Source organism: Hippoglossus stenolepis, chromosome 11 (assembly GCF_022539355.2).
Source record: "Hippoglossus stenolepis isolate QCI-W04-F060 chromosome 11, HSTE1.2, whole genome shotgun sequence".
Classification (NCBI taxonomy): domain Eukaryota; kingdom Metazoa; phylum Chordata; class Actinopteri; order Pleuronectiformes; family Pleuronectidae; genus Hippoglossus; species Hippoglossus stenolepis.
In genome coordinates this window covers 18,084,382-18,098,443 of record NC_061493.1, presented here as the reverse complement: position 1 = coordinate 18,098,443, position 14,062 = coordinate 18,084,382, and the positions used below count along the sequence as shown (strand labels likewise).

The window sequence follows — 14,062 nt, the reverse complement described above, 5'->3', positions numbered from 1 at the left end:
TGGTAAGCAATTGTCTTCTGTTGAATCGGCTGAGTGATTGGTCAACTCACCATTTCAGCTCTGCTATAAATTTAAAGAAAACCTAGACCCATTGCCTCTTAGCTGATGTTTTGAAAAAATGAATGAGCACAAAATATTTAAATAAAAAGTCTTTAACAACACTCTGAGAAGTGAATGACTGAGAAAATTCGAATGTCTTATTTCTAGTTTGTTTCGTTTCCCTGAAGTCATACCAATATTATTTCCGATAACACCTGAACGTCGCATCATCTCCCATTGAAAGGTTTTCCCCGTGTGCCCAATATGGCCGACATCCCAGTCTGTGATTGCAGGGAATATCCTCCATCTGGTTTCGTTTTAAACATATACAACTTTTAAACGTTTTAAACTTAATTCTGCACAAAAGCAAATAAAAAAAAATAAACACATAAGTTTTTTCAGTTCAGACCTAAAAATGTAAAAAGTGCATGGAGCTGTTTGAGTGAATCTTTTGACAATGCGCAGGAATCTGGCGCCCCCTAGCTTTTATAAAGTGCTGAGTGTGGGTTTACGTGGGTTGTTATAAACTGAGAATAAGTTTGTTGAAGTAAAGGCAGCTTAAAGGCAGGCATGTTGTTCAACAGGCTTACATTTCCTGAATGACTCAAAGCGGAACTACGGGTCTGTTTTATTGATGTGGGTGGTTGAATGATAATAAAATGTTGGTAACTTCCTTTGATGGAGGAAGTTAATACTGAGATTACATCTAAAACCACTTACATCAGCAGAAACAATGACAACAGCTAAACCACTGCAGGCTCAGTATGAATGAGACCGTTTTTCAGAAGTGATTTGCTGACCCCTATTGACACTGAGTGCAGCACTGCAAGCTTGCCCTGACACACACACACACACACACACACACACACACACACACACACACACACACACACACACACACACACACACACACACACACACACACAGACATCCACTTTAATAAGATAATTGAAAGTTCTGGTAGGATATTTAGACTTAGTGGCTGAGTTGTGTAGGTGTTATGTGTCAGTCGTTCTTAATCTAAAAGTTTAGACCTCTCCAAGATAAATCTGTCAGGTTGCAAGACGGTGGAAGATTTTAAATAAATAAAAACAAATCAAATAGAATGACACTCATTAGACTCCTCCAAGACCAAACAACCCTTTATCTGCCTTAGAAATATGTCTCTTACGTCATGATCCAAACATTTCCCCCCGAGAAATTGACTCAAATGTGGACAAATGCCCAATTTCTCAATAAGGAAACCAATAGTTTTATAATTTATACATCTGCCCACCGGATATCGACCAAAAAACCGAAGGCTCTTTCCTGGAAGCTGTCAAATCCCTTCACCAAGTTTGGTACAAATTGGCTCCGAACTTTTTCTGTAAACAAAAAATCAGATGAGGGTGAAAACGTGACCTCCTTGAGTGAGGCATTTGTTATTTGTTTCATGTTTTCATTCATATCTATTTATTCATCGTGATCTAATCCAAACAACTTTTCCAAATTACATGAGAGAATGTGTCATTTGTCTACGTCTTTTAAAAAGATGAATGAAAGTGTTTACTGGTCTGAAGCCTCTATCAGCAGGAGGACATCATTTGTCTCTGTCTTTCAAAATCACTGTTCAAATAAATCTGTTTAATGATGTTATAACACTAAGATGCTGCCATTCTTCTGAGGGGAACAGTTTACATAAATTAATATTAAAAAAGAGGTCTAAAAATTACATTACATTTAAGAGGAAATACATATTATAATACATTTCACTTGATTTTTTGATTTGTTTTAATTTTAAAACAAAATATCGCAAAAAATATTTAAAAAAAAAAATTTGTCAGAATTTTCTCAAAAATTATCCTTTTTTCTTGTGAAATCTTGATTTTAATAGTTTATCTCTTTATGTCGCTTAAATGAAGCAAATTAGCAGTTTAGATGTGGAAAATCATCACTTAGTGAAGCAGCTCACTACTCATAGATGCAATAAATTCAACCTGTGACCAGTATGATGGTTGTTAATAGGCGAATGATCAAAAAGAGTTGGAGCCACTGACTTACAAGCATATGTTAAGCCCACGATGCTATGTGATAGCAGACTTCCCCCCTCTTTGTTTCCCTTAACAACCCAAAACAATATAAAAAAGATGAATACCTTCAGGTTATTGAAAAGCTATGATCATATATGATTTTTCTTAAAGTCGAGTTTTGATAAAGATGAGCAAGTTGATTTGCTTTAAAAGCACAGCAGTGTTATGTGATACGTTCACATGATGATGAAGGGGAGGGGATTTACTCCTCTCCCTCGTGTGAGGACTGCAGGATGCTGATGAATGAACCTCCGAGCAGCTCGCATGTTCCTCTCCTCTCCTCATGATGGCGCCGTTCACTCAGACCACCAGGCTTGATATTAGTAGTCTGCTCCAGTTTAAACATATGGGGGTTTAAGTTAAGATCCTCAGAGCTAAAACACACACAAGTTGAGGATACATCCCCCCCTCCCAGCACACACCCCTCCCCACAGTGACGGGCTCTGTTCGTCACGTCGCGTCAGAGTAAACAAAACGCTGACGTGAATCTTCCTCCTCTTCGGCCAACTCCTTCAATTGGCTGCTGCAGCTATAGGTGTGATTCACAAGGAAAAGGTGCGTGATCCCGTCGAGGCCCCGCACAGGCCAACACGACACCAAACTTAAATCTCATGGCGTCCCTTCTCCAAGTGAAGTCTCCTATAAATCCCATGTGACTCACCCTGCTGCAGACCAACACCTTTATACGTCATGAATATTCATATAGAGTTCACACTTGGTTTTGTTTCACTGATAGCAAATCGTAGAAAAAGCCTCAGACTCTTTGTCACAAACCCCCAAAGCATCAAGGCCATTTCTCTGACTCTCACTTCTACCTTTCTTTATTTTAAATGTCAGAACTATGTGGTTTGAGTGGCTGAATCGTTTCTGAAGCCACGTAGGCTGATGGCGCTCTGATCCGGCATCTTGCGTCACCAGCCTGCGTTCAAATCAGATTACGCACCTCGTTCATTTCCACAATCCGACGGACAGGCCCTGGGCCTTTTAACGCTGTCATTGCACCGCCATTGAAGTCACCACCAGCACCATCACTTCCCCATCTTCATATCCACTGAGCAATAATTAAAAACCATTAGGAAAAGTGACCGTGAAGTCAGAAAACCGCCATTTGAGAGGATTCATTTCAGCACCGGACAGCTCCTGACTCACCAGGGTGCTGTGGCTTGAACTTGGTGGGCGGAAGTCTAATCCCCCCCCCCTCCCCTCCCTCTTCTTCCTCCTCTTCCTCCTCTATCAAAACCATCCAGTCACATGAAACCGACACGACCACTCCCCAGCTCAGTCATGATCACAAATAGCTTAATTGGACTTATCAATGACGTGCGGGGTGGGGGGTGACACTGGGGGCAAAAAAGCAGTGGCGGTGGGACAAATCGATTTGTATTGGTCATCACACCGTCCTGCATGTGTGAAGTTCATGTAGCAGCTATATGCATTCACAACCATTTCTGCTTCTAAAAAAAGACGAAAGTTTGGAAGTAAACTTCCATCTTAGGAGGGAGGTGTGTGCGTGTGCGTGTGCGTGTGTTTGTGTGTGGTGGGGGTGAGTCTGACAGATGCATCGATGGGGAAGGAACTGTACTATTATATTCCGGGAGGAAGACTTGATGACGTCTATAGCATCCTTAATGTGACTTATTGGAGGGAGGGAGGGGGGGGGGGAGCGGAGCGGAGTGGAGGGGGAGGCTTACGATGCACGGATAAATATCCAAGGCAATCACAGCACAGGACAAAAAGTTTGGAGCAGCGATATGAAGACGGGCACTCGGCGCACTTTACCACCGAGTTTTTTTGTTTGCCCGAGCCACATCGGTCTGAGCGAGTCCCGTTCATTGTGCGTAAAGGTGAGCGAGGCGGCGCCGAGGGGAAACATAAGGAGACGACGGGTGGCGCTTCAGCCAGGGAAAGAAGTGCCGTGAGAAAGACACGGTCTCTCTCTCGCTCACACACACTCCAGCACCGCAGCCGCACCCGGATCACAACCCGCAGCAAAGCGCTCTCCCTGCTCTCCTGCTATAGGTATGTGCCTTATCTGCGGATCGTCTTTTTAAAAAACAAACAAACTCGGGGGGGGATTCATTGATGGAGAGCGAGATAAAGTAATGGAAAATATTCAGGGTTTTCCTCCTCTGCGTTGCATGGAGATCTGCTGCTTTTGTGAATGACTTTGGCGCTGCATGCAAGGGATTTAGTGACAATATCACAGTTAAACTTTTACGATATTGGAGGAATAAAAGAGGCAGAAACCTTTTTTTGTTTTGTTTTGAGTAAACGGACGCTGCTTAAATTTAAAGAGGTTTATGTTCCATCCATTTTTTTTTAGTTAGTATTAAGAGAAGTAGCACTGCATGTGAATTTGACAGAACAAAGAAAGAGCATGATGAGTGACTAACCTGTCTCATGTTACTGTTTTTTTCATTTTCTAACAGCATGGCCACATCGAGTAAAGCGACTTTAATCTTGCTCATCTACGGAATCTTAATGCACTACAGTGTCTTCTGCACACCTATCGGACTAAGTTACCCTAAAATCAGGTAGGTGAGCTTTTCAATCTGATTATTATTATTATACATTGACACTTTTTAAATGCAGCTGAAAACTGTTTTCTTCAATGCATTGTGATTTAAGCGTGAGATGGTGGGAATTGTGCACTTTATTCCAAATAAGTGTGCGTAATTACGCACAGGGGCAATGCGCGCAGTTTCTTTTAATTGTGGATTGCGAGGGGCAACAGAAGGCGAATGCGGCAGTTTCCACACACGCACAAAATGCAAGTCGTGTGTGGAAAATGATTATGGAAATTGCGTAGAAGTATCTGTCCGGTGGGACGGTTCACAGAACTCCCCTTATTAAAAATGAGAGTGCAGTCAATGCGCTGGATAGCCCTGGGGATGACGGTGGACTGGCGTCACCAAGGAGAGGCGAGGCAAAACGAAGAGGAGAGCGGCGAGATTTATTCTCCTTTTTCTGGGAAAAGCATAATCCATAATTTGGGCGTGGTTGTTATTGACTCCAATTCATTTTTTTCTTTCTCTGCAGCATTCTTTTAATAAAAATCTTGGCTCCACGCCTACGCTAAACGTGATCATTTTCACATCCATTGTTTCGATTAGTAAATAATTAATGAGTCCTGTAGCCCCGTGTTCGGCGCTGAAGCACCAAGTTGGAATTAAAAACAGATTCTCCCGATTAAATAATCCATTTAAAGATTGAAAAAATTAAGATGCACAGATTCAACACATTTTAAATCTCTTTGGGATGAATTTAGATTATTCGTTTTCTGGGTTTATTTAAAAACACCCACAGGTTCTTATTTTTTTATTTTTAAATTTTTTCGTTGTCTTTGCTGTGTCTCTAATGCATTTTAAACCTCCCACTGATTTTAGAAGCAGATGCAGACATTTTGGCATCCCTCCTCTGCCGCGTCCCACTTGTGCACGGATCAGATTTGTGACGGGTGCTCTGCTCTTTTCTTTATATTATTTATTTGCAGACTTGAAAACGACGCCTTCGATGAGGACGGGAATTCATTATCCGACATGGGCTTTGATGGCGATCAGATTGCTATACGAAGCCCACCATCCCTAAACGACGACGCGTACACGCTATACTACCCGCCAGAGAAGAGGTAAATGCGCCTTCACACCGCAGCCAGGGAGCCCTGAGCTGCTGGATATTCAGTGTTAACGACTCTTTTGCTGTTTGCGTTTTCCCCAGAGTTCCTCATGTTATCTGTTCAGTGTTATTTTCACTCCGAGTAGCCTAAAATGTGGATTCCAAAAACTGTTTCAAAAAAAAAAAAAAGGTGGCGGGTAAATGAGGAAGGATAAAAAAGCCTGGTGCGTAAAAATGACCATGTGGCTCGGGATTAATTGCACCTTGCCTGGTGTGATATTGGACCTGAGGGAGGGGGGGTGGGGACATTTTAGGCTACTTCTGATCATTTTGTCTGCGCTTTTATTTTAAGTCACTGATGATCTATGTGTTTTGGCGTTTTATCATCTCAGAGCAGAAAGGCATGCTGAGGAAGAATTAGATAGAGCCTTGAGGGAGATCCTGGGTCAGTTAACAGCGAGGCATTATCTGCATTCTCTGATGACAATTCGTGCAGGGTAAGGGCATTTCTTATAAGCGTTCACCTGCAGTCATCTTTTTAATTTCTCTTCTTTTTATTTTTATATAATGTTTCTCCGCTGCACAAGTTCAGGCTGCTGCACCACTGTCTCCCATTTTAATGTGCGTGATTTTATCCATTTATTATTTAAATCTCTCTTTACATAAAATCAATTTGATGCCATTCATTTTGTTGTGTGTTTTTGTTGTTGTTGTTTTTGTTGTTGTTGTGGCACAGCGCTCATGAATCCCCCCCTTGTGAATGAGCGGGGTCAGTTTTTTCTGAAAACCAAAAATACAACTGCGAGTTACATGTGATTAATCTATAAATTGATTCTCCCTCCCCACACCCCCACCCCCCCAAAACAGCACGATGTAAAAAAAATCATGCGTCAGAATAAGCGATGTCTCCTCATGAATAATTCCTTCACTTTTCTAAAAACACTTAAATCACAGTTTCTCCTACAACACTCTGCCTGTTTGCTTGTTTCCCCCCGTTGTTTAAAACCCAAACGAAAAAGAAAAAAAAAAGAAATAGGACAAAAGGCCCATAAATGAATTTTAATGATTTGTTGGCAACTGGACGATCAAAGCTGGTTTTAAAAAATAAGAAAGGGGCAGGAATGTGCAGAGAGGGGAGAAGAAGTTTATCTACATTTATTTGACTTTCCTTGTTCATTTATTTACGTGTATGCATTTCTTTTTTTTGAATTCCCAGTGATGACAACAGCATGGAGGACGAGTCAGAGCCCTTGTCCAAAAGACACTCGGATGGGATCTTCACCGACAGCTACAGTCGCTATAGAAAGCAGATGGCCGTGCAGAAGTACCTGGCAGCGGTTCTGGGAAGAAGGTACAGACAGAGAGTTAGGAACAAAGGACGCCGACTTGCCTATTTGTAGCGTTGCTAAAGCGCCCCAGCTGCCCTCCTGTGTATATACATCCAGTCGTTAAATCAAAGTCATTCAGATATATCTGACCAACCAGTGGATTGCGCCTGTGTTCTTTCAACATGTATTTATGTATGAAGTAAAGCCATTAAAATGAATATTTTAATAATAATATCGTTTTTTTTCTTTTTGTACAAAAGCACTTGATACCGCACAGTTATGCCCTGTGGACCAATATTTTATTTTCATGTTGAGATGTTGAAAACAAAACAAAATGCCCGAAAAAAAAAAGAAAGAAAAAAAAAGACATTAGAAAAAGAAAAGATAATTGTGCACCTTCAACGTTATGCGCTTGAAATCTTTAAAGGTCATCTACATATGCAGAAAATAAATAGATTTTAAAAAGACAATCAAAGTATTGAATGTTATACTTATTTTTGTAAGCGACGTTCTATTTTTTTAGTGTTGTTTGTTTGTTTCTTTTCCAAATAGGCCCAAAGAAGCAGTGAGCATGCTATGTGAGGCATATCCGGCTTATCCTAAATGATAGATGTTGCCCTTGTCTACCCTCCTCCTTGCTCCCTTAATGGGAGCTCTGTGGGGTTGTACAGCTTGCTGCCCCTCCAGGGGAATTCAGATGGCTTTTGTTGAACAGCCTCTCATTTGATGGAGAAACCGACTGACTTACATGGTCCTTCGTGTAACTGGTGGCAAAATCCGACCCCTCTTTAGAACAGAAATTTCATCGCAGGCCTTTTGCGAGGGGCATTAAATTGCCTTCAGCAAACGTAGAGGAAGCCCCGAAGGTTGTTCACAGTATGCAGCAATCACTGCTTGCTCACTTGCCTCAAAGTCGTGCAGTGTAGGGGGATAAATCCTGCTCGACCGGACTGTTTAAAGAATGTTCCATGTGTGTGTATTATGTACAGTATAGAATCTAAACAGTGCACATTCATCTCATCGTTGTCCGTGTTCAGTCAACAGAACTTTTTCGGAGGAATGTGCTTCACCTGTTGATTGTATTTGGACGGCACTTCACATTTAGAGAAAGGACCCAGAACATGTATGAAGCAGGAGATGTAACATGTGTTTGAGCACAGGCGGAGAGGAAAAGGTAGCATCTGAGTTACAGTTCGGAATATTTAACTCATTTCTTATTTGATGGTGCATGTGTTTGCTTAGAAACTGCATGCCATCATGCTTTGTTGGATTGTTCTATTTGGGAGGTGGGCTGTGCTAAGCCCATTTCAGCACCACTCCCCCACCCCCCACCCCCCCCTCAGATGTGTTGGAAATGTGATCAAGGAGGGCTAGCGGTGGTGGAAACTGGTACTGCACTGACTTGTTGGATTTTGACCTCCCATACTTCTTGCATTGTGGATATCATAAGGCGACGTACTGGGCCTCGCTCCTCGCTGTTAGCCTTTGTCCTGGTAGTGGTTTTATAAAGATTCTTGTTGATCGCCGTGCTAAATCGCTGGTTTGACAGTGCTGTGGTTCAGTCGCTAAGACGAGGCTGATCTGTGTTAGATGTGTGCTGGATATATGTGCAGTGAGGATGTGATAAAGACATGAGGAGAGTGTCAGGCAGAGGTGTGCATGGAGAAGACAAGAGAGAGACAGTGCATATATATATATATATATGTGTGTGAGTGTGTGAGAGAGAAAGAAAAGTAGGCTGTTACATAAGAGACAGGTTACAGCACCCGTGAGCCAGAGAGAGGTGGTCGCACCTGAAACAAAGAGGAGGCGCCACCACTGCCTCGACTCACCTCACCTGCCAAAGTGAGATCAGGGTCAATGAGTCTGATAGAAAATGTCAGATGTTGAATTCCCTTCACTTTGGTCTCAGCTGAGGCATTAACAAGGTGTGAGTGAAGCTGGACGAGGCCACTCAGAGTCTCCCTCGCGCACTGGAGAGGAGATGAATGAAAAATTCCGCCCTCCAGCAGAGGGATCTTCCCACTGACTTTTATTAGAGAGATATCTTATGTATTTATTCAATATTATGCAAATACAGCTTTATGCACCCCTGCAATCCAATCAGTGGCCTGTGTCCCCCCATAGAAACTATCAATACACCCTTTCTTCAATTTGGCTTTATCCTACAGGCTATGTGAGTGTGTGTGTGTGTGTGTGTGTGTGTGTGTGTGTGTGTGTGTGTGTGTGTGTGTGTGTGTGTGTGTGGATGTAGTTGTTTGCATACTGGTGAGCATTTGTGTGTTTTTGTTTGAGAGAGAGAGAGAGAGAGAATGTGTGTGTGTGTGTGTATGTAATGTTTGTGTGAATGAGTGACTGAGCGTGTGTGTGTGTGGAGGTGGAAACAGCTTTTGGCTTTGGTGCCTTGCTTCGACGTGAGAAAAAAAAATAAAACCCAAAAAAATTAAAATTCGCCACAAGTGACAGATGGCAATTTAAGTGGCCCTACAATGCTGCAGTCCATTAGCTTACATTGAAACTTCCTTTTACTCTGTTTAATCGCTCGGCTTAGTCTACCCCGAAAGTAGTAGAATTAGGTTTTTCTTTTTAAAGCATGGCCAATGATTTATCGACATAAAAAAAGAAAAGAATGTTTATGTTGGTGGAGCAGGCAATGTGTGTGTGTTTTTGTGTGTGTGTGTGCATGGGTTTGGGGTGTTCAGTGTCTGTGAGAGTTGTGAACAATGACCAGTGTTTGTTACTATTGATAATGAGGTGTTGTTGGGTTATTTTGATATTGGTCGGTAATTTATTAACCAGAGAAGAGCACCAACATATTATTTACTGTGTGCATCACTATCTAGAATCAAAAAGGGGTTCAGAGCAAGTAAAAGAGATTATGTTCAGCTCATAGAAAATGTCTGTTGTTGATATTTCTGAAAGCGCCAAACGCCTTACTTCAATGTTTAATCTCTTATCTATCTGAAAATAATGTGTTTTAAAAGTGAACATTAGTGCAAGTGACATCATTATACACACAGGAGTCCTTATATGGGGTTTTACGTTTCTCAATGTTATGAAAGTGTTGTAAGATTTGTATGAATAAATTTTTGTAAACAACAACATTTTCTAATCAATGTCTAATCTTTGATACACGTGAGCTACGTCACACATCGTGACTACAGTCTTCTGTTGGCACCTTATGTTAGAATCCAGCTCAGATCTTCCCTCAAAAGTTGAGACCAAACGATCAACACGTATTTGTCGGAGCAGTTTCCCCTGAAACAAACACACAACTCAGGTCATATTACAGAAAATAAAGTGAAACATCCTACAGCAACCACAGCCTCTACGCTGCTGCTGTTCTCTGGTGGGGTATGTCAACCTGAAGTCCTATCAAGTTAAATATATCTTTCCAAAGCCAAATCAACCAACATGAAAAAGCAAATATGAGCAGCTCGCAGCCCTGGGAGCTGTGACGAATCGGTCTAACCTGTCAGCAAGAGACTTTTTTATTGCACCATAAACAAAAAGCAAAGTGAGGTGTGTTTGGTGTCTTTTTATTGATCAATCCTCTTCATATATAAGACATTTCCCGCTGGTTTCAGAATTTCAACGCGCAGTTTCTCAAAATGAAAATGGAGTAAACACGACAGAATAAAAGCACCTCTAATTCAAACCCGAAGAACCATCCAGCATCTCCAAGGAGCTCGTCAACAAAAGCTACGACGCTGGAGTGAGCAGCGGAGCTGGGGGGGAGATACTCCCTCCTCCTGGAGCAGCCGTGCAGTCTCTCCCCTCACTCCATCCTTGGCCTTGGAAGTGCAGCTGTGTACCGTGGGAGAGGAGGATGGGTGTGGCAAAGGAGTGAGTGTGTGTGTGTGTGTGTGTGTGTGAGTGAGTGAGTGCACATGCACCAGAGCTCAACTAACCCAATCAGAAAAATGTTGCATGGCAACGGTCCAAAGGGACACGGTTATGTATACGCATGTGTCAAGTGTGTTTGTATGTGTGGAAAGGGAGTGAGATAGAGAGATTGTGTGTGGGTGTGTGTGTGTGTGTGTGGATGTGTGTGTCTGTGTCTTTGGCTATTTGTGTGCTCCACACAGGCAGACCTTGAGCTGGCTCTGCATTGTGAAGAGGTTCTACATTATATATGTGTACACACATGCTGCCTGTAAAGTAGAAGAAGTGCTAGACACTCAGTTTATGTCTCTCACAGACAATGTATTAACGCCAGCGATCACTGGAACATACGACTAATGAAAGTAAACAAAGTGAATGAGCCACAGGAAACTGCCACACGCACACCTTTGTTCCAGTGATTCTTGGGACTGACAGTTTGTCAGTGGGCCGTGTTCCAGCAACCTGAGTGATATATGTGGCGTCTCCATCCTTCATGTGTCCCTCCCTCCCCTCCCCCAGGTTTTCCTTCCCTTCAGCTGTCAAGACGGAAAGCTGGCTTAGTCCACTTGACAGGTAAAGATCCTGAGATTTCTCCTGTGACGGTTTTTTGGTTTTTACAAAAGATGCATGGAGCGAGCAAGTCAGGTGAAATGAAAAAAAAAAAAAATGTATTCATGAATAAATTACATGTGATATTCACACCCTGATATGCACACAAGTCGATATTGAGACAAATGCTCCAATTTGTTTGCGCAGCAGTAGGCTGCACATGAGGGGCCACCCCGAACCAATTTGTACATAATGTACATTAATGCCTGAATCAATAAAACAATGCTCCTCCTTCCTCGCAGCACCGCATCATTGCTCCTCTGTGGCAAGCATCATTCCACTTCTTATCTCTCCATTAGCATCTTCGAGCTGTTTCACAATTGATCCTGGATTTTTGGAGAGAGTCGGTGCCTGGCTTCCTCTGCTGGCGGTTTCTTCGAGGGAAAATTGGAAGACCTCCTAAATTTAGAGCTGCAAAAACAGCCTGGCTCTCACTAAACAGAATTAACAGCGCTTTTGATCATCGCGCCTCTGCCCTAGTATTCCTCCAGACACATCTTAATCATGTATAAGGTGTCGGAGGGGGGAATGGGGGGGTTGTGTTCAGGGCTTTTCCAGCGGGGATACCCACACTGCCTCCCACAGCGCCACAGCCACGCCCAGTTCTCTTTGTCACCATGGGTCTGATGAGCGTGTGAAGCCAGAAGTGTGTATGCATGTATAATACAGATTTATCGCTTGTATGATTAATATTCATGCCTTTCCTGTTGTGTGTGTGTGTGTGTGTGTGTGTGTGTGTGTGTGTGTGTGTGTGTGTGTGTGTGTGTGTGTGTGTGTGTGTGTGCGCATCTATTTACCTCCAAAACAAACACTGCCCCCTTCCTCTCCCCCGTCATTTCTCTTGTGTGTCGGGGGGTTAAGAATACAGCGCTGACAAGGGAGGCCCAGACACGGCTATGATGCAATCATGCACACCTCACCCCCTATCCCTTCACCTCATGAATCATTCACTGGTCAAGTTTTGAGGAGGGGAGGGTAGTGGGTGGGGGGGTGTCTGATGATGCCTGCAATGAAACCCCTGACTGTGGCAGCCCTGCAGCCCCTCTGGTCCCCCTCTCCCCTCTCCCTTAAATTCCATCCTTTGGTGGGCTCTGTCACATCTAGCATTAAGCGGGAGGCACTCTGCGGTGAACAGCGGTCCCCGTGGGAGCAGCGAGAGGGGGAGAGAGACAGAGGAGACAGGGAGGAGGAAAAAGGAGACGTGGGCGAGGGGTTTTTGCAGACATGGACCACTGATCAAGAGTTGCTTGTGGCTTAGAGGGAAACACTTTACCTGTGCTGCTTGAGTAGTCATGGGTAACCAGAACTATCCATCATTCTTTATGAGGCTAAACGGCCAGGCAGGAAAATAACCACCTACGAGCTTCTGTATGTGTTTCTCCAAGTTTAAATATGATGCAAAATAACAACACCCTAAAATAAACAACACCCTTTCTAAAGATTCTTAAAATATCAAGGGTAGTGTTGATTTCAACAATTAACAAAGTAAATGGTTATTGTTTCATATACTACAGTGACAAGACAAGACAAGACAAGAAAGGTAAAGATAAGATAGAAACAATACATTGAAGTTATGGGCTGTACAACCAGAACAATGGGCTGAAAGGGTCTAAAACAAACCCAGAAATAACCTATTTTACATCACATGCAGTAAATTGCAAAGAAATGACTTGAGCAGCTTTAATAAATTTTGTGCAAGAAACAAATAGCACTATCAGTCAAAGTCTTCCCTAGATTCTTCAACTCTCATTTTTTATATAATTTACAGAGGTGCAGGTTTAGTTGATGCCCACAGAAAATAATCCAAATGCCACAACTTCACTGACACCGACTGACTTGTCCTGTGTCGTCAAATCTGATCTCAGTACAAACTCAAACATGAGCACTAAGGATAGTTTGCAAATATGACCCAGAGTTTAATAGTATTTGCACCATTTCCCTCCGATCTCAGTCCATTATGACTGAGGATGAGAGTGCAAACCCTAATTTGTGAACACATATTTTTAACTGGCTTATCCTCAGAGCTCCCATTCCCTGCAGTCAGGGGCACTTTTAACAGGGAGAAAAATCCCCCGAAGCTCGTGACTGTGTTGTTTAACATCAAACACACGTCTTTAGAGCTGTCTTCTCCCAACCGCGGTTCTCCAAAAAGACACGAACAGAGAACCGCTGTGTCCCGCGTGCTTCTGAAAATTTCTGTCGATAACAGTGGCAGTGGGGGTGGTGCAGCAGCAGGCGGGCTTGCTGGCTTTTGAACTTACTGGAGCGTTGTGACTTGATACCACTAGGAAGTTAAGCTATGTTGTTGTACCTCTCTCAAAAGTTGTCTCCCCTTCACTACATTGTTGTTTTTAAAAAAAAAAAGCAGGTCGTGGACTACAGGGCCCAGACGGCACGCATGCTGGCCTCCCTAGTTCAGTAAGAGACGAACAGACGAACACCTTACAGCTTCACTTCTCCTATTATTTTGCGAGTAGCTCGTACACTCCTGGAGCCCATTCTGGATCAGGCGAGGCT

General features: G+C 42.9%; 1 protein-coding gene across 2 annotated transcripts; it reads left to right on the top strand.

Annotated features, from left to right (window-relative positions):
• The first annotated feature begins 3,796 nt into the window (after positions 1 to 3,796).
• adcyap1b (adenylate cyclase activating polypeptide 1b) lies at positions 3,797 to 10,153 on the top strand. Of its 2 annotated transcripts, XM_035169304.2 has the most exons (5): positions 3,797 to 4,127; positions 4,538 to 4,642; positions 5,602 to 5,736; positions 6,116 to 6,220; positions 6,940 to 10,153. In XM_035169304.2, exons 2-5 carry the CDS (start codon positions 4,539 to 4,541, stop codon positions 7,121 to 7,123), a joined length of 528 nt encoding a protein of 175 aa, XP_035025195.1. In that variant the 5' UTR covers positions 3,797 to 4,127; position 4,538; the 3' UTR covers positions 7,124 to 10,153. The 2 variants fall into 2 exon arrangements, with proteins under 2 accessions (XP_035025195.1, XP_035025196.1); XM_035169305.2 differs by lacking the exon at positions 6,116 to 6,220 and having other exon boundaries at positions 3,800 to 4,127.
• Positions 10,154 to 14,062: the final 3,909 nt, after the last annotated feature.

Coding starts and splice junctions, on each gene's coding strand:
- adcyap1b (XM_035169304.2), top strand. CDS start 4,539: ATGGCCACATCGAGTAAAGCGACTTTAATCTTGCTCATCTACGGAATC. Junction 4,643..5,601: donor CTAAGTTACCCTAAAATCAG/GTAGGTGAGCTT, acceptor ATTTATTTGCAG/ACTTGAAAACGACGCCTTCG. Junction 6,221..6,939: donor CTGATGACAATTCGTGCAGG/GTAAGGGCATTT, acceptor TTGAATTCCCAG/TGATGACAACAGCATGGAGG.